This window comes from Anarhichas minor, unplaced genomic scaffold (assembly GCF_050575085.1).
Source record: "Anarhichas minor isolate MPS153535 unplaced genomic scaffold, ASM5057508v1 ptg000071l, whole genome shotgun sequence".
Lineage (NCBI taxonomy): Eukaryota > Metazoa > Chordata > Actinopteri > Perciformes > Anarhichadidae > Anarhichas > Anarhichas minor.
Window position 1 is genome coordinate 2,656,503 of NW_027466517.1, and position 22,119 is coordinate 2,678,621.

The 22,119-nt window shown below is 42.6% G+C and overlaps 1 protein-coding gene across 1 annotated transcript in view; it reads right to left on the bottom strand.

Annotated features, from left to right (window-relative positions):
- LOC142935072 (epidermal growth factor receptor substrate 15-like 1) overlaps positions 1-22,119 on the bottom strand; it is a 56,852-nt gene that overhangs the window by 30,687 nt on the left and 4,046 nt on the right. Inside the window, 18 exon segments of the mRNA XM_076079181.1 lie at positions 455-521; positions 835-971; positions 2,611-2,661; positions 2,854-2,959; positions 6,475-6,648; positions 7,669-7,866; positions 8,409-8,570; positions 8,658-8,730; positions 12,310-12,395; positions 13,477-13,539; positions 14,432-14,588; positions 15,549-15,706; positions 16,433-16,675; positions 17,941-18,000; positions 18,268-18,393; positions 19,005-19,073; positions 19,323-19,418; positions 19,790-19,837. Coding sequence (XP_075935296.1) covers positions 455-521; positions 835-971; positions 2,611-2,661; positions 2,854-2,959; positions 6,475-6,648; positions 7,669-7,866; positions 8,409-8,570; positions 8,658-8,730; positions 12,310-12,395; positions 13,477-13,539; positions 14,432-14,588; positions 15,549-15,706; positions 16,433-16,675; positions 17,941-18,000; positions 18,268-18,393; positions 19,005-19,073; positions 19,323-19,418; positions 19,790-19,837 — 2,074 coding nt within the window.

Consider the following 22,119-nt stretch of genomic DNA (forward strand, 5'->3'; position numbering starts at 1 on the left):
GTGTTTGTACGGACAGCACCGATATCTTGGAGGAAATGAAAGAGCTTTTCTCCTGCTGAGGGGAACAAACAGCTGACTGAAGAGCTCTGCTGCACTGACTGACATCATATATTCACTCGTTTAAGGGTTATGCCACCACAAACCCAACTAAACTACCGCCAGAGACGCAATGAAAGGTGTCACAGAACTGACTCCTAATTAACCTCAAACTAGGGTTGGGAAAAGTGTCTAGTTTTCTAAACTGTTGTACCAAGATTTACCATGGTCACCATCGCTTTAATATCTATGCTTGCATTAAGCCATTGTAGGAAATGCTGTAAATCAATGAGAAAAACTTTTACAGCAATATTGGATATTGGCGAGCACAAAGAATGACTGATTCCATTAATTTCTTTTCAAAGAAAACACATGATGTCCAAAGCCACATGTGAGGGAACACAGAAATAAACCATACCTGGTCCTTTGGGTTTTGGGTTGCTTGAAGAGAATGGGTCATTGCTTGTGAAGTGACTGGTTTGCTGCTGGAAGCATAAGAAGATTTAATTAATTTAACTATAAATTCATATATTATGTCTTGAGTGTTTTTTATTGCCATCTATGTAAAATCTGAATTCACCCACATTTTGATTTTATACAGTTTTTAGTGAAATGCAGAATAGGCAATACCAGAATTCTCAAGAAATTCTTACAGCACTCATCAATCCAAAGGAAAGGCTGAACTTGTTAGTGATTCAAATAAGCCAACAATAGGCAGTCATCTTAAAATCTGTGGGGATTTTATATTATTCTATAAATTAAAATTCCATGTTCTGGTCTTTGATCTTGAACAAGTACCTTGGAAGGTAATGTGGCACTTTTACTGAAGGGGTCCGGTATGGAGAAGGGATCCATCTTTGTGGTCTTCTTGAAGAAATCTTCCGACGAAGCCTTGAACGGATCCGTCTCTTTAAATGGGTCTCCTCCAAAAGGATCTGCAGCGGTAAGTGATGGACAACTTCAGCTGTTGAAGATTCTCCCTGTAGTGTTTCTTAAACTTTTGTATAAACTAGAGAACAGGACCAACATTGCTCAGGAATTTCAAAAGACAGGTTACTTTTTCAAACGCTTTGTGACAGTGTGAGCCACGACAAATACTACATTGAGCGCTTGACACGGCTTGGATTTCAACTTTGTCTGTGCAATTTTAATGTGCAACCAATGAGGGATCAGCCGTTTGTGACATAATGTAAATTTTGTATACACTCTGCACTAACTCTGGGCCCAACCTTGTGATGGGCTCAGCTAACCCTGCTGATCATATGTATTGTTTTTCAAAGTCTGGAGTTTACCTCCACCAATGGATTGTGGGAGATTTGATCAAATGGGCCAATTAGAAGTCACCAATTAAAAACTCTTAAGCAGCACTTAAAAACTTGAATAACCTAAAAAAATAACGATTTCTTTTGTTACGGTAAAATAAAAAATAATTATCATGACGTGTAAAACTTGTTTATCTGCTGATGTTATGGATCTGTTTTGGAATGCACTTCTTTTGACAATAAAATGAAGAATCTTTTTTTACCTTGAGTGGCCAGGGTAAAACAATTAGGAAAAAAATGTGTCACGTGAAACAAGTTAAAAAACAGTTCTCTAGAGACATCAGTATCATGTTACATTATTTGTCATTACAGTTAGCGAACAGGAGGTAATTCTCCTGGAAAGTCTTGGTGATAAAGGAAATAGTGGAATCTCTGTCTAAAAATGAACTAAAACAGCTTAAGCGGTTCAATTAATCAGTTGTCTGCACACCTCCCTTCAACATCTGGTCTTAAAATATTTGACCGTCTATGTTTTGCAGTATTGCAATCACAACAAAATGAACAGCTTCCATGGAATCTAATAGACGGTTATGATAAGAGGCACCCTGTAAGTCATGCACCCGGGGGAGAGTACACTGCGTTCACACCAAGTCAGGCGTTGCAGAGAAAATGCCAGTCCTCCAATTCATTTGAATGTGGGTGGCGCGTTTGGGCTGCGTGGGGGGAGGGGTGCAGAAAGAATATGGACCAAACGGGCAATAACAGGCTGTACACTGTGGAGCAGTTTCACTGCTGTGTGAAAAAGGGTGATTTCTATCGCTGATCTCCATCTACCAAGCAGAGAAGTGAAACTCCACAATATCGCTGAAGGGGGAAGTGTGACAGAAGTCACGGTTGAACGCGCTGCCGTTTCACGTATGTGGAGGGACGTCGGCTAAAGACACGGCTGGCTGCCCCCCCCCCATGCTTAGTTATATGTTAAAACACAATCATGTATAAAAAAGGCAGATTGATAGAGCAGAGAAATAATACTTTATGTATAAATCCACAAATCCACAGACACCAAATATTGATTTCTGGAATACTAATATTATACACATTATGCACTGAACCCTGTTTGCAGCAGCAGACAACACCGTTACTGTTCCGTTTATGTGCGACAATATAATCTCAACTCAAGGGCCACTGACTAGTTTACTTTGTTCAAGCGAGTCAACAGGCTGACTGCCATTGAAATGAAGTGATTTCTTAAATGCTGGTGTGACCACATCTTAAAGTAATACATCTCCTTTCCCCCCTACCGAGTAAATACCTGTAGATGTCGGTGGCTGCTTTGCAAAAGGGTCATTTTGGAAAGGGTCACCTACAGTAGAGGAATGCAGCAGAGACGGAAGAGCGGGAGGAAAACAAAGAGGAAGACATAGAAGACAGTCAGAGAGCAACTCAAGCTAAACACAATATCAGCTGCCTGGAGTAGAAAGAGAACAGAGCAGAACAAATGAAGGATGGAGAGTCAAGGAAGAGAAGAGATCGTTATTCTGAAGGGAGTGATCACCTTTGAAGGGGTCTGTTTTGAACGGGTCTTCGGAGTGGAAGGGGTCAGTGTGGAGCTCCCGAGGCTGGCTGTTGAACACAGATGGCTTCACTTTGAATGGATCCTCCTGTGGAGGAGAAGATATTTTACTCAGTCTTATCAAACACGCATATACACAGAACATGAGTAATGATCACATTACATACACACAGGGACAGATTCTCTAAGACTTCTGGATCATTTTTAAGGCATACTGCCTCAAAGACTTCATCAAGCAGGAGTAGCAGTGTCAATTTAGTGACTATTTGCTCTTTAGTGAGTTTGGGCTTTTAAGGAGCAGTGCTTCCCACTGGGTTTTGTGAGACTGTGTGGACTTTGAACCCTCTAAGGTGATCCAGGGGGATGCTCCCCCAAAAGAAAGTTTTGTACATTTCAAAGATAAATGCCTCTATCTGGAGCACGTTGAGAGCAAAATCAAGAGGTTAGATCTGTAGAGAAACCCACGGACTCCCGTCTCATCAGGTGGGTTGCCACCTTCACCGCAGAACCCTGACGCACCGAGGACAGTCTGCCCCGGTTGACAATCGCACCGAGAGCAGGGGGCCCCGTTCCTCGCAGCTAGCACAAACTCCACGGCCCCGGGAAGCGACAAGATCAGGGCGACGGGAGCTGTGAAAGCAAGCGAGCCACGTTCACTCGAGCCTTTCAGAGCCGACCCAGAGCTGGTCGCGGCCTACCACCACAGACGAAATGTGCCCTTTAAGCACCGTAAGGGCCGAGGTGGCGGAGTGGTCAGCTCACTTTTTAAATGCCAAGGGCCCGGGCCCTAGTGGTCAGCTTAAGTTTTAAACACCAAGGGGAGTAATAAAATAGGGGGCGGCAGTAGCTCAGTCTGTGAGGGGACCTTGGCTTTGGAAACGGAGGGTCACCCTTTCAAGGTGCTAAAGGAACCCAGTACGGCATTTGGACTGGTTGCTGGAGAGGTGCCAGTTCGCCTTTTGGGCACTGCCAAGGTTTCCCCTGAGCAAGGCACCGGACCCACAAACTGCTCGCTGGGTGCTGTATAGTAAGAGCTGCCCCACTGCTCCTGCTACTAGGACGGGTAATATGCAGCAGCTTACTTTCCCTGTGTGTGTTGTGCCGTGTCTGTGTGCGTGTGCGACAATAAGAGCCCTGGCCTGACTGGCCCGCTCCATAACCCGGCCAGAACGGTCAGGTGGGAGTAATTGCAGAAGTGTAGCGAGTTGGAAAGAACAGATTCTTAGACAGAAAAATTAAGCAATAATTATTATTACAATATGCACAAAAACAGAATATAAAATGGGGGTTGTTGTGGTTTGTGTATTGAATTGTCGTTTGGGTGCATGTTTCTCAGAATTCTAGTAAGACACGACTGATCCACCTCCACGGCTTTATGGTACTGATGTCCTGTGCCCAGAACTGCAGCAGTTAGGTTGGCGAATACTATGTTATCCTAACTGGTAGAAAAAAGATAGACTCGACTACAAGTCGACCCAAGTTGTAATAAACCACAATTATCCTTTAATAATTTTCCACTTACAGCAAGAAGTGCAGGAATCAACCTCGAGAGCTCTTTTATAAGAATGTCTAGCGAGATCCCTAATTACACTACATGAGGGCGCACGCACACATTTCCCTAAGGATTAAATTTCACTTTAAAAACAGAGGCAGTTTTCTTTTTCTTGTGGAGAGGAAGCCCAAGTCTGGACTGCAACATTCCTCAGAGAGTGTGTGTTTTAATACATTTCTTCACATGCCATCCCGACTCTGTGCCGGGCTCTACCTTGTTATGGTTCATTAAAAAAAACCTGCACCGGCACTTCGTAGGTAACCCTGAGTCCGATCCCGCCGTTGATCCCGAGAGCTTTCTGCCAGCTGAGAGCCGAACCGAGCCGGGTCGTTGCGTTATTATGAGTAAGAATGGATTGTGGGATTGGATCAGTGCGGTCTCCAGGGAACACAGTGGAGAGAAAATAATAACTGAGGTTTTAGCAAAAACACGGTTCAAATGACAGAAATGACTGCCGAGATCTGAGCAGACTGCTGCTAATCTCTAGTCTAGATTATAATAGGCCTGGGCAAAGAGGAGGAGGAGTGGAACCCCTTAAAAAAGCCTGGAAAAATAAATTTGACCTCATTAGCATTATAAATAAACTAGTGCTGGGCAACGATTACAATTTTTAGTCGCGATTAATCGTATTGTTATGTGCAAAGTTCAATAATTAATTCAAAAGTAGTGTATTGTGCACTTTTATTTTAAAAGTACTGCTATATGAACAAAAGGGCAATAACATTTGGTTTGCAAACACTTTAAACAAATAAGGTGCTTTTTAACAGCAGCATTCCCTTTACACAGTAGCAGTTATATTTCTTGCACTCTGTGCTCAGTGTGCTGACTTTACTTGAAACGTTCCACTGCTGTGCAACAGGAATAAAATGCTTCAGCACGTTTCAGCAAAATGTCTGTCTTCTGTTTTCATGACAGTCGGAGCATGTGAATGCAGCTCCCACTGTGCATCAATATAATGTTGTAACTCCGAGGTGATTATGGTTACCCAGCGATGTCCAGTAGTCTCCAGTGAGAGCAACAGCTGGTGCACGTTGTAACGCCGTCACTTTTGTAGTCCTCTCCTTTTCATACAACTTATGTATTCTTCTTGTGATGGTGCGTCTTGAGGCTCATACGTGCCGTCATTCGTTGCGATCCTAAAGGTGCGTTCACGCCAAACGCGACGCGAACGCACTTTTGAGAAAGTTCCTCCGACCGACATCTTCCACAATACTAATCGGCTGCAGTTTGTAGCTATCCACTTCGCGGTGGCATTTGTTAGCTTGTCTTGCTGTTGTTTATCTATACTTCTCCCACACGCTGCATCCAACGTAGTCTGCCGAAGCCTCCCTCCACCGTTTGTTGTGTATTGCATTTTTTTTTAAATTGCGTTAACGCTCGATAAAATAATTGTCCGCGTTAATTAATTAATGCGTTAACGCGATAATAATGTGCCAAGTTGCCCAGCACTAAAATAAACAAACACTGTTGGCTGAAATAAATAGTTATGCGGACTAAAAATAACTAAATAATTTCTAGTTATAATCTGCTTAGAGCTAGTGTTAGGAAACACAGTGTTTGAACAGGTCATAATTCCCTTTTTTGTAAATTGTATTTTATATTGCTGTTAACTGTATTCAAGTATGGTTTACGGATTAGCTACGATCCGTTCCACCACTACCCATCACAGTCGCTTTTTGGTCAGCACGCTTTACAAAATTGGATATCCGTCTTCTATGACGACTCCCTGGTCATTTTGTATATATCCAAAAATGCTCCCACACTGCAGATTCCAGTCTATTTTAGGGGGATATGAGGCTGGAATGTCCGTTAACTGTGACATTTTTCACAGCTCTTCTTCACAACGCTTCAGGGAGAGGAGAATTCACTGCACACATGCACACAACGCGACTCGTGAGGTTCCTTTTTCACAGGGCAACGCTGCAGGAATCATGACACCGTAGATAGATGCTACTGAATTTAACTGTCGAAAGCGTGTCAGTCTGAAGCCCTTTTGTGTAGAACTGCAAATGTGTCATCAGACCACACAGAGCTCCGCTGGAGATCCTGACCTGTCTCACCATGGCCGGGAAGCCTCCGTTCTCTCTGTCGCTGAAGCCCTCGCTCATGTCGGCCAGGTTGGTCATGCTGCCTCCGTGGGTTCCGTTCAAGGTGCTGTTGTACTGCTCGATGCTTTTGGACACTTCCTGTTGGCTGTCCTGAATCTGGGACAATTTGCTACGAGCCTGCACGACACACACAAACACACAGTTGAGTGACAGCGTGACGTTTGGATACCACGCTGCATGGTCTTCATTGTGAAGAAATCTGCAGATCAAATACACATAAAATAAACACCTAAATGTGTATTTGTGATGTTTTCCTTCCACTTATCCAAAAGAAGACATGTTATGGAAGCAGAATAACCCAACATTTCTAAATTTTGTGACTCATTTGGTAATTTACAGGCACACCGTCCCATTTTTGGAAAGCTTTTACTCCTGGAGCCTTAAATTCAAAACTACTTCCTACAGGAGAACAATTGTCCACATTGAAACTGTTGACAGTGTGTTCTGTAGATTATCCTTAGTACTGAGGACACTGTGTCTGGAAAAGAAACCGCAACACGGTTTTAGTTTTGTGAGCACCACAAATTAATTTTCATTCAGCTCCATTTGCATTGGAAGTGGAGGCAGAAATCTCGGAAGCAGATGTCTCAAACCTGGACAAAAAAAATCCAAAACTATCGACACGGACAGACACCACAAGAGGAAAGTGAGAAAATAAGTAGTTTTAGTCATTTGGGAGACACAATGCTTTTGAACTGCCTCTAAACTGTTTTGTTTTTACTGCTTCAGTCAGTGGCTTCCACTACAACTCACTCTGAACTGATGAATGAGCACGAATGATGTTTTTGGGATATGACATGAACTGCTTGTACTTCCCTGGGCGGCACACTATATGTGGGTTTTATGAAAAATAAAAAGGTGTCGGGGACTGTGTCATTAATAACTGGGTATTTTTGCAGGGCAGCGTGAGGAAATGATCAACTGCTGAGACTCCTCAACTCTCCGTGTGACTTTCTGACTCGAGTAGGGAGCAGCGGCAGAGAACAGATGATAAGATGAGGTTAAATGAAACTCAAGCTCCTCTAGTGGTACAAGGGGGACCAATACTGGCGTCAGTGGTAATACAGAAGTTGATTATACAGTGCAACGATGCCCCCTGCTGACACTTCTCACACATACACAGGCCCTGTTTCCTACCTGGTTGATCTCATCCTGCGTGGCCTTCAGAGACTTGATGATGGTCTCCAGTTGGACCTTGCCGGCGGCCAGGCTCTGCTCCAGCTGGTTCTCCTCCTGCTGCAGCCGGCCCAGGTCGGCCTTCGCCCGGCTCAACTCCTCCTCCTGGCTCTGCAGATCCGACTCCTGCGAGTGGATCTGACTCTGGAGGGTCGAGATCTGGAGGCGGAGGAGAGCGAAATGAACGAGTGACCGTGGCCCAATGAAATCCCTTCTGCATCTGCCGACCTATTGAAACCGCACAACACACTGTAGCGCACATGTGACACGCGGCTGGAAACTTCTGCCTTGATTTCCGTTTCTCCCACATCGCCAAGTTCTTCCTCTCTCACGCACTTTTTGAGGTACTCCGCTTGTTTTAAAGGGCCGAACGCGTAGCAGGTCGAAGTCGCCTACATTTTGATTCTGGAGCGCCAAATGAGAAGCCAGTAAACATAACTGTTTTTTCTGTAGCTGCAGTACCTAGGGGGTTTCCCCAGAGGATGGCATTTACATTAAATAAATACATTATTAATTAATAATGATAATCATGACAAGAAGTAAAAAAAGAAAAAGAAGAAAAAGGAGGAGAAGGAGAAGGAGAAGGAGGAGAAGAAGGAGAAGAAGAGCAGCCTACTGCTGTATCTTTCACTGGTTAAAATGACAAACGTCGTCTGTGTGCATCAATTATTGCTTTCAGTGCGTCCGGGCCCTTCGCTCACCATCTGAGACTCCTCCTGGCACTTTATCTGGACTTCGTTCAGCATGTCCTCTAGCTTGTGTTTCTGCTGGTCCATCTCCTCCAGCCGGTCCTGGGCATCTTGTTTCTGAGCCTCCAGCTCCTGCAGGCTGGCTGTCTCTCTGTCCAGGTCATTCTGCATCTCCTGAGGGGACAAAAAAAACAACCTATGAGTGACAAACTAGTATCATGTGCCAAAGCTATGATTGACCAGTGAGCAAGGTGCCCTCACCTGCACCTCTGCACTCTTGTGTCTGATGGCCTCCTCTGTCTCCCTGATGTCCTGCTCCAGAGTGTACTTCTCCCTGAGACACACACACACACACACACACACACACACACACACACACACACACACACACACACACACACACACACACACACACACACACACACACACACACACACACACACACACACACACACACACACACACACACACACACACACACACACGTAATTAGAACAGAGAAAGAATCATGAACAGCCAGCCCCCTGCTGTGTACACACAAAACTTGAATTGTGCGGTCAAAATCATATGTGTGTAAATATATATATAATTTAAAATGAGCTGCCCTGACACAGTGAGGGTCACAAAGTAACAAAATACTGATAGTTTTATGCTATAGGAATAAGATACATTCATCATTCTATTAACAGCATTTGATTCCATCTGAGGACAACTCTGTTGTGCTGTAAAGCAGCACAATATTCTTTTGGTATGACTCAGTGAGATGACCTAAGATCCCTCCAACCTTCCTCTACACACATTAAAGCTAGCTTAAATCGTATTTTTGGGGTGTCGGACGGATTTATTATAGGAAAGGTTCGAAGTTTGTCTAAAAACTAAAAATAGTCGTGCTCAAATGCATATTGAAACAGGATTTGCTTGCTGTAATTATTGCTGCTTCTTTCTTGTATTGGCCAGTAAAAGACTTTCAATGTCAGTGATGGGGGACAATAATCCATAATCCTCCTCCTGTGCAAAGATACATTCCAAAATGAATCTGAAGGTACAGTCGTTTAGTACAAATAACCCCCTTTGCTTTCCTTCAGTAGAAGAATAATCACAAAAAGGGAATTTTGTACCAAACTCTGTTAGATATGATTTGTCTAACACAGACTGCCAAAGCCTCATATTAATTCAAATAATTATTATTCAAATAAACTATGAGATGTTCATTTAAGGACTGTAGATTTTGTCCCCTATCGTTTACATTAAAATTGATTTGCGAACTGATCTACTAATAGGCAAATCTGAACATATGTGAATCCCGCTGATAACCACGAGTGAAAAAGTAGGAGGCGGAGCCTGTGCTCCTTCTGAGTGTGTGTCACAGTAGATTAGACAGAAGGCCAGCCCAGCAGCCGGGGTGTTTACCTGAGAGTATTCCACTGGGTAAAGGCAAGAGTGCTGACGCAGCATGGAGAATAAGTGGTGAACAAACAAAAAGTTGATAAAATACACACATCAAAAGAAGAGTGGACGGCTGGCTGGATGGAGTGATGGATGGAAGGAGAGAGCAGTAGGATGAGACAAAGCCAAAGATGAGAAGTGAAGCTCATACATGGGGTGGGCGATATGACTTCAAATATGTTGCATTATTATTTTTATTTATTTTGCGGTGACGGTATTATATCACGGTATTTTCACTCTATTGGCAATGTAAGGGAACATATCTTAAGAAAGAAAATAAATATTTAAAAAGAACAGATGTGTTTATTGGCTCCAAATAAGAATGAAAATGAGGTTTAGACCTGCATGTGTTTTGGAAGGAAGCGCCTGCACCATGATCTAAATGCCATGTGATTCAGTTGTTCAGTTGTCTTATAGTCTATGTGTGCAAGTAACGTAGTCCATAGGGAGTTGTTTCTCCCTCATCCTCATGTGTGTGCTAAAACCATCATCAGCATTTGATACCGCATGTTTCCTTTTCACGTGTGCATTTTATCACAGAAAAAGGGTTGGACCATGGTTCATACAGAGTAACTTCTGCAGCTGTGTCCACCATCACGTCAACACCCTTTTGTCAGGGACATTCCCTTTCAATGCAAACACTAACCCGTCAGTCTCATGAGCGGAACAGACACCGAGTGTTTCACTCAAGACACCTTGGGACGTGCTTGGTTATTGAGGCCATTCCATGGCTCGTGCTCATACATCGCTCAGTGGAGCTCAGATGATTGGTTTGTTTGATTTCTACGTAAGAAAAAACTAAGCATGATCAACCATACAGCATTTCAGTAAAATGAATTGCCAGAAAGGAGTAACACAATTATTAAAGCAATTAGATCAAGTCTTCTAGAAGCAGGCAGGCCTCCAGTGACACAATAAGATATTGAATGGTCTATTTTGACCATGCTGAAATTATCTTTTTCAGTCTCTTCGAGAAGAGACAGATTTGAAATCTCTGGCCTTAATTGCATTGAGTTTGGACATAGTAACATGATATTGAGATGGTGCTTCTCAAGCAGCTAATGCTGAAAACAATATGCATGTTCAGATTAAGGCTGAAGCCAACATGTCTTCGTTGTGTCTTCTTTTGTCAGTCGTACAGCCAGCTTACAGGTGCAATGCCACCAACAGCTGGATGGGTGTGGCAAAGTAGAGCGTTCCGAATTGTAACGAGTGTGTATTCTGTATTCTGTGTGTTAAAGTTAATGAGATGTTTTTTAAAGATTCTGAGACACTGAAGTTTTCTGTTATGTAAAAACAAACTACACTGGAGTTAAGGACTGGCAGTGACATCTAGCTTTTTAGTCTTGGAGATGTAACGTCACATGAGAAGCTTTCCTTTTACAAAACAGAACAATGACGGTAAATTTAAAAAAGGCGACTAAATAAACACACAGTGGCACTTTGTGTCCACCAACCTTAGTGGTGGACTTTGGTAGGATTCTTATGTCGGCATGATAAGCCCCGATTGAAAAAGTACTGCAAGTAAAAAAAATAGTGCTAGTTTTTATGAAACCACTGAACTACACTCGACACTTTACACTACACTTACATCTCACTTGTTTATAGTCCTGTCGTCTGTTCGTTGTTTATAGTCCTGTTATCTGTTCGTTTGTGCACTTTATTTTAGATTTCTCTTTATTTTATATTTCATCTTTATTTTATATCTTACTTTATTTCATATCTCTTGTAAATTTTAATGTTTCTACTTGCACTGATTGTTGTTGATTGTTAAATGTTTGCACCTCCCGTCACGCCAAATTCCTTGTATGTTCAACATACATGGCAATAAACGGTTCTGATTCTGATATATTCTAAAATATATATATATATATATATATATATATATATATATATATATATATATATATATATATATATATATATATATGAAAGATATTGGATTATCAAAGGTGAACTAATCTTCCTTATTTAAAGCTTCTCTAAGCTTTAAGAAGAACATATATATTAATCAGAGCATTAATATTTAATATATATGTAAACATATAGTAGAGTAATGTTTTCCTGAGCAGAGCCGCCGCACTGCACTGCTCTCATACAGTGTTTACACCCCCCCCCCCCCCCTTCCCCCCTGAGGTAAATGGCTGTATGATTACTATGGAAAGCGAGAAGAGAAGCCTGGATGCGGATGAAGCCGATGGATGAGAGAGAAGCTCATGTTAGAGGTATGTTGGCTGCTGAAGAGTGACAGTTTTAGGCAGAACTCAAAGCTTTGACACAGACCGTGACCGAGTGCATTCATCGTAGTGAACAAGGAAACTGCATTTTGTAAATGTCGAGGCAATTACGACTTAAAAACATGCAAAGGCCTACGCTGTTGCTATGGTTACTGCAATAAGTATTGGCTTAATGAGATGTTCTACAAAATAAAAGCTATACTGTCGGTGGCGGCGGTATTGTTGGTTACCTCTGCAGCTGTGCTATCTCCTGGCTGATGTCGTCCAGCTCCTTGATGCCAGTGAACTCCCCTGAACCCACAGAACTGGAGCTGTCCTGTAGAGAGAGAGAGAAACGGAGAGAGGGAAGACAAAAAAAAAAGGATTGGCAAAGTGAACCTTATTTTGGTGGGAGAAGTGAAGTGGGATAATGAAATGGTACCAACGGAGCTATGGCAGAACCAGGCCGAAGGTGAGGAGGAGGAAGAAGAGGAGAAGAGAGGATAGGAGAGAAACCAGTGCTCGATAAGAGGAGCAGCACAGAGGTGGAGTCAGTGGGCGGGGGCGGGGTCAGTCACCAACATGTGGAGGGGGGAGGCGTCACCACCACTGACAAACTGCTCAGGAAAGGAAAGATTGCGCATTTTGCTATTTTATGTATCAAATTAAGCCCTCTGAGAATGTTGAAAAAGTTTTCATGAAGGTGGTTTTCAAAAAAGTTCCAGTATTTTGTCCACGCGCATTTGTTAGTGACGTTAGCCCAACAATGTGGAGACAAAAAAAAAACGTGCAAGCTATTCCCTTTATCAAACACAAACTGTTATGATTTTAAAAGATTATCGGTTGCTAACTACAAGTGAGCGATCTCGAATTTTCCCTTGATCAGCAGACAGTTGACAGGGTGAGACAATGTCACTGCACTGGAATGGAGAGAAACGTCAAATGCTTTCCAGTAACCAGCCTGAACGGCCAGGTACTGAAAGCATTTCCAGTTGAATACAGCGTAGGCCCATGTTACCTACCCACAACTTCAACATTAAGGCCTGAGAGAGGAGGAAGAGGGGGAAGTTAGACACATCAGCAGTAAGGAAAAGTTGGGATAAGAGAAGAACAGTGGGCGTAAATATCTTTGTGTTTTTCCTCCCCTTTGGGGTTCTTCCTGTTTTGTTGCATTACAACGTGGAATTTAAACGGATTGTTATTTGGATTGTAAGTGATGGACCTGCTCAAAATACTCAAAATTGGTGAAAGTGAAAAAGTGAAATGAAAAAAAAAAAAACTTCCACCAAATGTGCAGATTTTTGCAGATTGGGAAATTGGTACAGCTCAAGGAACAGGACGTCTAGCAGACACATCTGAACAGCTTTATGCACAAATGTACCCAGAGCAGGAGAAACGTGAGAGAAGTATTGACTCACCCGTCTCATCTCAGACAGAGCCGCCATCTCTGATCCCACCGGGGTCATGTATCCTGACAAGCTCTGCAGCCAGAGAGAAATCACTTAGTCAATGACAATGATGATAAACTGTTTCCACTCACGCCAACAGAGACTGAACATTTTGAGACACAAAAATCCGCCAGCACAAAGCACGTTCCTTGTTCTTTTTCTGTGTTATCTAATATTAGTATTATGCATGCTGTGACGACAAACATAATGGTCATACAACCATACTGACAACAAGAGAAAAAAGGTATATCAACACTTCTAAGGAGCCCTGGATGATAAGAGGGTAACTGGAGAAATGAAGCACCTTGCTGTCTTTATGCAGCTTTTTTTTTCAAACTTCACAGGAAATACAAAAAAATCCAGGATTTTGAACTGTGATTTATAGCGGAGGGTGGATCACACTGTCTGAAATAAAGACCATAATACATGAACACACTGTGAAGAAGAGCAGAGGAGCTAGGGATGGGTATTGCTAGGATTTTATCGATACTAGTACTCTTATCGGTTCTTTTGGAGTATTTTGTGAGAAAAAGAGACTACAGCTAAACAATTAGCTCAGTGATTAGCTTTCATTTATTATCCAGTTCTTCTGATCAAACTCCGTATGGCATCGCCAACGTTACCTGAGTGGACGGCTGCTCTACAAACAGTAGAAAAGTGATCATTTCTGCAGATTGATGTTCTCTTGTTGGTCACATGTTGTGATAAAATGCTGCTGTTTCCTCTCTTACTTGTGAGGGTTTTACTGTGTTTGAGACAACCAGAGTTCATAGTGTTACTATAGAATATATACAGTCCATCAGGCTGGATAAATGGTTGCATTTGGCAAACGCCAACCCGCTCTACCTCCTGAGCCCCATGTAATACATAGATACAGGCGTCCCACTCAGCTGTAGTAACCATGAAGTGTGTGTGAGGGACCTACAGGTACAGGAGTGCTTCTCTCTGAGGGGGGGATCATGTCGGTGGTCAGGGCCTGTGGGGGGTCCACGCCCTTGCTGACTTTCTGCTGGATGAAATACATGGCGAGGGCGAACTGCTCCCTGGTCAGCTTGCCTATCTGCCTGGTGTCTGCCAGAGCCCTGCAGGGAGGAGCAGACATTCAGCAGAGAAAAGAAGAAGAAATGAATCAAGCCTCCGCTCACCTCAAGAAATCATTTGCAAGAAATCAAATTTAAACATACAGACATTTTGTGGCTAAAATATATTGCACACCAAAAGTTTACCAACACTGTTGTTGACTTGTATTTGGATGAGTATCCTGAATGAGAGCAATCAAACTAAATCCATTCTATCCTAACTTGCTTGTTCAAAGTCACCTTAGACACATTTTTTGGTCCAATTTCCTGCCACATTTCCTCAATTTACTCCCCATAACATCTCTAAAAACAGATTGTTCCTTAATGATCAGAACACCAGACCCAAGAGAGACAGTTCTCCTGAGCTACTGAGCTACCCGGATGGCCTGTCTGCAGAAACTGAGCTGGAAGCAGTGAATCAAGCCGTTTGGGTTAAAGAAACATGGCCTGGCCTCTGTCATCTGAAGAACTGACACTGGTTAGCAGACTCATTAAGCATTAAGGAAGAGTGACATCTGTCAGAAACTCACAGGGTGTTACATTTGACCTCTGACCTGTTGAGAATCATACATCTTTTGTGAAGCATTTCTGACACTGGTGGATCTAAAAGGTACCACTTTCTAAAAAGGAACCCTTTACAACCAACAGCTTTATCAATGGTTAAATATTTTATAAGTTTTATAGATCTGTTGTAAGCCAACTTTTGGGTTGCCAGGTTGTGAAAATCCCCTTGAGTGACTAGACCAAATGGCCACTTACTTTCGGTATAGTGCAAATTTGTTCTCATTATTGGTTTATAACTGATGATTTATCACCCACTAATAAAGCCATTAGTCACAACTTATGAGCTCTAAATAAAGACTGACTTATTAGAGAGTGGTACCAATCCAATAATAAGCTTAGCCGAGAAATAAACAACATGAACTGTCGAGCATGGACCATGGAACATGATTTGGAGCCTACCATATGTGGGCCAGGAGGTTCTGAGAGAGTCCAGAGTGCATGAAGATCTCCTTCACTTCATGTCCGCTGACAAACCCGTCCAGATCAGCGTCGGTCTTCAGGAAGATGTCGTCATAGCGACCGCGGTCTGACACTGGGACCACCCAGTTCAGCGAATGCTGAGACAGAGGCAGAGGCATGCGTTTGGTGCTAGTGTTCTACAAAAGGTTACTTCTACAGAGAACTATTCCATTACGAGTCAATGTGGTTCTTCTCAGGAGATCATTTCCCAGGTTATTATCACAACCCAGAGAAATAAACCTCCTAGAGAGCTCCCCTTCTTCAAGAAATCATTTTGTTTGGACTTTTTCAATAACTGTTAACACATTGTTTTTTACTGTGGACGTCAAAAAGGCCTGGTGAGCAATGAAGCAATTAATTTAATAGAAAATCAGTAAAACTAAGCCGAGGTACGAACCGAACCGTGACCTCCAGGTACTGTCGCACCCCTACTTTGTGTATAACCCTTCAGTGAGTAACCGGCTGTGGTCGGGTTTGTGCGCTCTATGCATGCTGGTGTCTGACCTCATCAACGATTTGAGAGGGAAGAACCTCCATACAATCAGAGTGCATCTGTACTACAAACAACTCCAACAGAGTGGTACATCTTCTCTCTAGCAGGTTGCGTCAATTCAGAAGTTGCATTCTCCCGGTTCATTTTTTGTTCATATCATATCCATAATTTAAGTGTTAAACCAATATTTGATTTAGCAGCTTGTAAAAAATAAGGTGTATCAGATTTAGTTATTTCAATGTGTCAGATACACATTCAATAAACATAAGTACATAAAAGTATTATTGTATTTTTACCGATTGAGGCGTAGCATGTCAGTGTAGTGTATTACCTGTCCAGACTTGAGTGTGTGTTTGGGCGACAGGCTGCCGGTGCTGTTGAGGGAGTTCATGCTGCCGTGGGAGGGTGTGGAGCGTAGCGAGTCTTTTGGTGGGGGGGGGCTTGCGGAGAGTCCGGGCATAGAGCCGGCCACCGAGCCCAGACTCTTCTTCCTCTTAGACAGAGGGATGAGGGCAGAGGGGAGGAGTGCGGGAACAGGCTCCTTCTCCAGGGCGCGGTACACCAGGTGCATGGCCTACGGGAGCACACTGCTGTTAATGCACACTCACTGGCTGCATATACTGTATACCCTTTAGACAACAGAACATGTTCAGACACAAGTTCTAATATTGAGCACTGACACCAATCTAATATTTTATCTATCTGTATTTTGCCTATTGTTTCCTCTTCTTTAGTACATCTTCTTAGAGTTCCTGGAATCATTGGGCTTTTCATGTCCTGCAACGGACACCCTTGTGAAATGGTAAATGGACTTATACTTGTAAAGCATTTTTAGTCTTCCGACCACTCAAAGCACTTTTACGCTACATGTCATTCACCCATTCACACCCATTAATACACCTGCCCATCAGAACTAACTAATCCGCACACCCAATCACACTTTCGGGAGCAATTTGGGGGACAATTTGTCTTGCAAGGACACGTCGACATGGACTGGAGGAGCCGGGCATCAAACCACCGATCTTGTAAATTGAAGGCCGACCCGCTCTACCTTCTCAGCAATAGTCCAGGTGACTGTATCTCCAACACACAACCCGTCAAACCTCGACTTGTCTGAGCTACAGCAGCAGCAGACCACACTGTCTTGTTAGCCACTCTTGGTGACTAAGGACAGGAAACTGAAGGGGCAGTTTGCATAAACATTTCCTCGTCTGGCATATCTCAATGTCTGCTGACACAGGCAGACTGCAGCTTCAGAGTATGACGTCAACAACATGAATCCATGGAACCAGCCTGCCTTGTGTCAACGTTCAGGCTGCTGCTGGTGAACATGGTTTAAATGCCTATCTGTGATGCTGACCATATGAATCCCTTTAAGGCCACAGTCCACTCATCTTCTAATGGCTACTTCCAGCAGGATAACAGGCCATTGTACAAAGCCCAAGTCATGCCGAGCTGGTTCCACCAGCCTCGACAGTCACCTGATGTCAATCCATTAGACCACCTGTGGGACGTGGAGTGTGCAGCCAATGAATCTGCAGCAACTGTGTGACTCCATCATGTCAACATAGAGCAGAATCTCTAAGGGATGGATGCGACAATCCATGCCACAAACAAGACAGGATGTTCTGGGGGCAAAAGAGTGTGTGTGTGTGAGTGAGTGAGTGAGTGAGTGAGTGAGTGTGTGTGTGTGTGTGCGTGTGTGTGGGGGGGGTCCTACCCAGTGTTCAGATGTTGTATGTAATAAGTTGCAAACAACAGAATGTCTATTTATTCAGTTATTTCAGGCTACCGAGAATCAAAAAGACATATGGTAACAATGAAGAAGATAACACTCACCACTGCAAACTCATCTCTGTCCAGATGGCCATCTTTATCGATGTCACTCAGGTCCCAAACCTAACAGCAAGAAATACACATGAGGACAGTCATAGAAATGAAAAGAGTGACTAAACTACTAGAGATTTTATTTCATTACCACAAACCCATGTTTGACAATCCATCGCTCAATATAACAGTTTTACCTGACACCATTTCATTCATGTCACTTCTTATTTATGTGAAACAGAACACATTTCTTTCTGACTTGAGTAGTATAATCTTCAATTATGGAACCAACAAGCCCAATATAAACCTAATACAAGCAACCAAACTTGAAGTCAATACCTTCCCGAGGACATCCAGAGGTAGCTTGGAGTTGATGAGGACTGGTTTGACCTTCTCTCCCGACAGCAGGCCATTGACTGGAGCCAAACTCTCAAAAATCCCATCAAATTTACTCTTCTCCTCGTGCTACAAAGACAAACACACAGTAGTTATGTAAAAAGCCTGATTTGAAAATGTTAGACTGTCTGAGGCTGACTCGGTCTTTTGACCTGATGGAAGAGCTCAAGCTTATTCACAAACTGAATGGTTGACTCAACTGCAATCTGGGAGACCCAACAATACCGATATTTAAGAGATAAAAACATTTCATGTAGTGAGCGGGACATTTTACAGTGTAAAAAAACTAACTTGTTAGTGCTTTCTGCTGGAATAATACTACTTTATCAGTGGAAAACTAAAATAATGTGTCAGTGCGGCTCTATGCAATCTCTATGTTTATATGCTGTCATCAAACGCTAAGAAAATGGGGAGTGCATACATTCGTATTTTAATAAATAAAAAATATCAATGGCCCATGTCATCTGGAAATATCCAGTCAATACTCAAGTCAGTAATTGTTAAAATGGTCTTTTGGACTCTCAAAAATAAACAGAGCTTGGGAAATTGAATTTATTTCTCCCTAGTCTTTCTAAGTCGATGAGAAACATCTCTAATGACGGCTTCATCCTACTGTCTGTCTGTGTGTGTGTGTGTGTGTGTGTGTGTGTGTGTGTGTGCACGCGTGCGCGCAAACACACCCTGACAGCCCAGTGTAATTCTCCGGAGGCGGATGCTGTGCTGCTTAGAGACGGACTGCTGCTATCCTTCTGAAATCAGACAAACAAAGATGGCTGCCACAGAACTGTCACATGATCGCACACATATCTTCTCTCAGAATGAGCTTTTGATACAAAGTTTAATAACATTGTAACATAATGTAGTATAATTATATAAAGTATTATAAAAAATATCTCCAGCTTTGATATGAATTCCATGTAAATGTCAATTTTCTGAAAAACAAAAATGTTACACAAAGAATTTGTGAATTTGAGCTTTCATGATGAAGTCCTACTCACAAACTTGGGGGGCGGGATCGTGAGGTTGAGGCTGGACAGACTAACTTCCTGACCGCTCTGGGCACAGGCCACCAGCCGCAGAGCTACGTAAAACCCCTGAGACAGAAAACACTCAGTGTCATTCAGTGAGATAAGCAACGCTGACGTAGCACCACAAAGGCATGCATCTCCTGTCATACATTAACACCATTACTGAGGAACTAGAAGAAGAATATACAGGGCACTGTTTACATAGATATCTATCTTTGCCTGGAGAGGCTCATGTTTTCTGGTTTACCCTTTTGCAGTTCAAAAAGGCTTTGAACATTTTGGGGCATTATTACAACTGGGGTTAGCTCATAAGATCAACTTGTAGACATTTGGTTACTTTAAGTACTTTTGCATAATTGCAGCCACAGTAATTTCCCCTTTTCTCTGATAGTACACCCAGCACATCATCAAAGACAGAGAACTGTTCCAATCCCTACCTGTTTGTCCAGATAGCCTTTACCATCGGGATCGGCCAAATCCCAGATCTGAAACACACACAGCATTAAAGACTAAATGAGATCTAATAGTGGCCCTGTGTTTATTGATATTCTATCTGTTTTTAAGCTAAATATGTCCACAAATCATTTTTGAGTATTTTAATTTGAAAATGCCTCTTTTGTCAACAGTGACATCAGCAGATGTGTTGATGATGTGGCGATCACAAAGACAATAAAATGTCGATGTGCCGATCAAAAAGCTTGAATAAATGGAGGGTTGAGGGCGCTTATCCAGAGCCAAAGAATAGCTGCCTTTAAGTCAGGTGACAAGGAAGCATATACGGCATCGCCAGGGCAGCCTGAAAGCTGCCATCAAGGAGGAAAAGTGGAGGCGTGAGGAGACCTCAACACCAACGACACTAAAAACATGTGGCAGGAGATCCACAATGTCAAAGGCTACAAAGGCAGGAGCGCCCTGGCTGACATGTATACAGACAACCATTCAGATCTTTGGACTGTGGGAGGAAGACTGAGAAGCTGGAGAGACACAGGGACACGGGGAGAACATGCCAGCTCCACACAGAAGGGCCGTCCAGCCTGGGATCCAACCCCTCTGGCTGTGAGGCGCAGTGTGCAGCCCCACGAAATACATTAAGAGTGGAAAAGGGTTAATCAATCAAAAAGTAAACTGGACAGAAGCACATGCCGTCATCGTTTCCTGGTTTTTGTGCTGTGCGTGTGCGTGTGGAATAGTAAGATGTCATGCTGACTTGGCTAATGAAGCTACTTAGTTTCAACCGTTTCCTGTGGAGCATTTATCTTTAAGCCCACTGACCGACAATGGTGAGGCACTCTTTAACCCATCTTTACGCTGTTTGAGCAAATTAAATAAAAAGCATTTTACAATTGTCTGAAAAAATCATGTCGGACTCTGACTTCCCACGGTTTTATCAATTTGACTGGAATTCTTCACAGATACAGCAGAAAATCTAAAGGCACTGGGCCCGTCATACAAAAGAATACAAACCAGACAAATGGCCAGATAATTAAGCAAAATGCTCTGATTATTTTTGCCGGAGATACCCATCTGATCCCTTTGATTAATGTCCCTGAAACATTTTAACTGACAAGCACATTTACCTTTACTCAAATAAAGCAAATTTATCCAAAAAGAGAGCAACAGGAAGAAAGTCTAATTGCAGTGTAAGTGGTATCTTGTTGAGTTTTTGACTGCTACTGGCGCTGTAAAGCAATATGTGTATCTCTCAAACCACAGCACCACACGAGCATAGGCGTACAGACGTCTCCTGACTGCAGAGGCAGGAATGGATATCTATGGAGGCAGTAATGCTCACTGATAGATTAGCGATTGAAAGAGAGGAAGACTGAAATCCAATGTAATCTATGTGGCAGAACTGCAATGATCAGTCAAGTAAACTATTTACATTTCCAGTTTCTCAGATGTGAAATTTTCCCATTAAATTATAGTAAGTCGAACATTTGTTGGTTGTGGCCATTTCTCACTATTTTCTTATGTTTTATAGGATCGAGAAAATAGTCTGCAAATTAATCTTTAATGAAAATAATCATTAGTTGCAGATCTACAATGTATGTTTCAACTACTACAGAGAGGCGTTGCAAGTGTTTCATGGAGGTAGGAAATGCATTTCACATGTTTACATCCAACTGGTATTAAATAGCTTTTTGTCTGCTAACATCTGTAGATCACTTCTCCTTTGAAAAAAATAATCAGAAACCAAAAGGGAGAAATGCAATTCTATTCAGGTATCCATCTACATAGATGGTAAACTTGTTTCCATACAACCAATCAAATGGCTTCATTTCAAACTGTATTTGCATAAAGCAGTAAAGTCAGAGTCCTGTCATAAAATAATTTGATTTAAATTATAAAATTGTGCTGCATCATCAAAAAGTGCATATCTACAAATGGGGAGCAGTATTACAAGCATATTGTGTCCATTACTCCCTGGCTTCTGAGAGTACAAATGGTAGCATGCATTGGCGTAACTGCTGTTGGGATTATGAGCCGGTCTTTGGCATATTTCCTCCGCTGTAAGGGGTCCCTGGCCCCAAAGAAGTTTGAGAACCCCAGTGCTACAAAACATAAGAGCCGCATACACATAAGTGGATGTTATTCCATTCATTATTTCTAAATGGGACAGATGGTCTCGGATCAGTTCTCTCTGCAGAATGTCATTTTATTTAAGTTATTAGACAAAACTTCCTGAAAAAGTAACAACCAGTTATCTGGTTCTTTGTCAGTTCAATCAATTTGCACATTCATTTGTGATGTTGACGGGTTAGTCGAA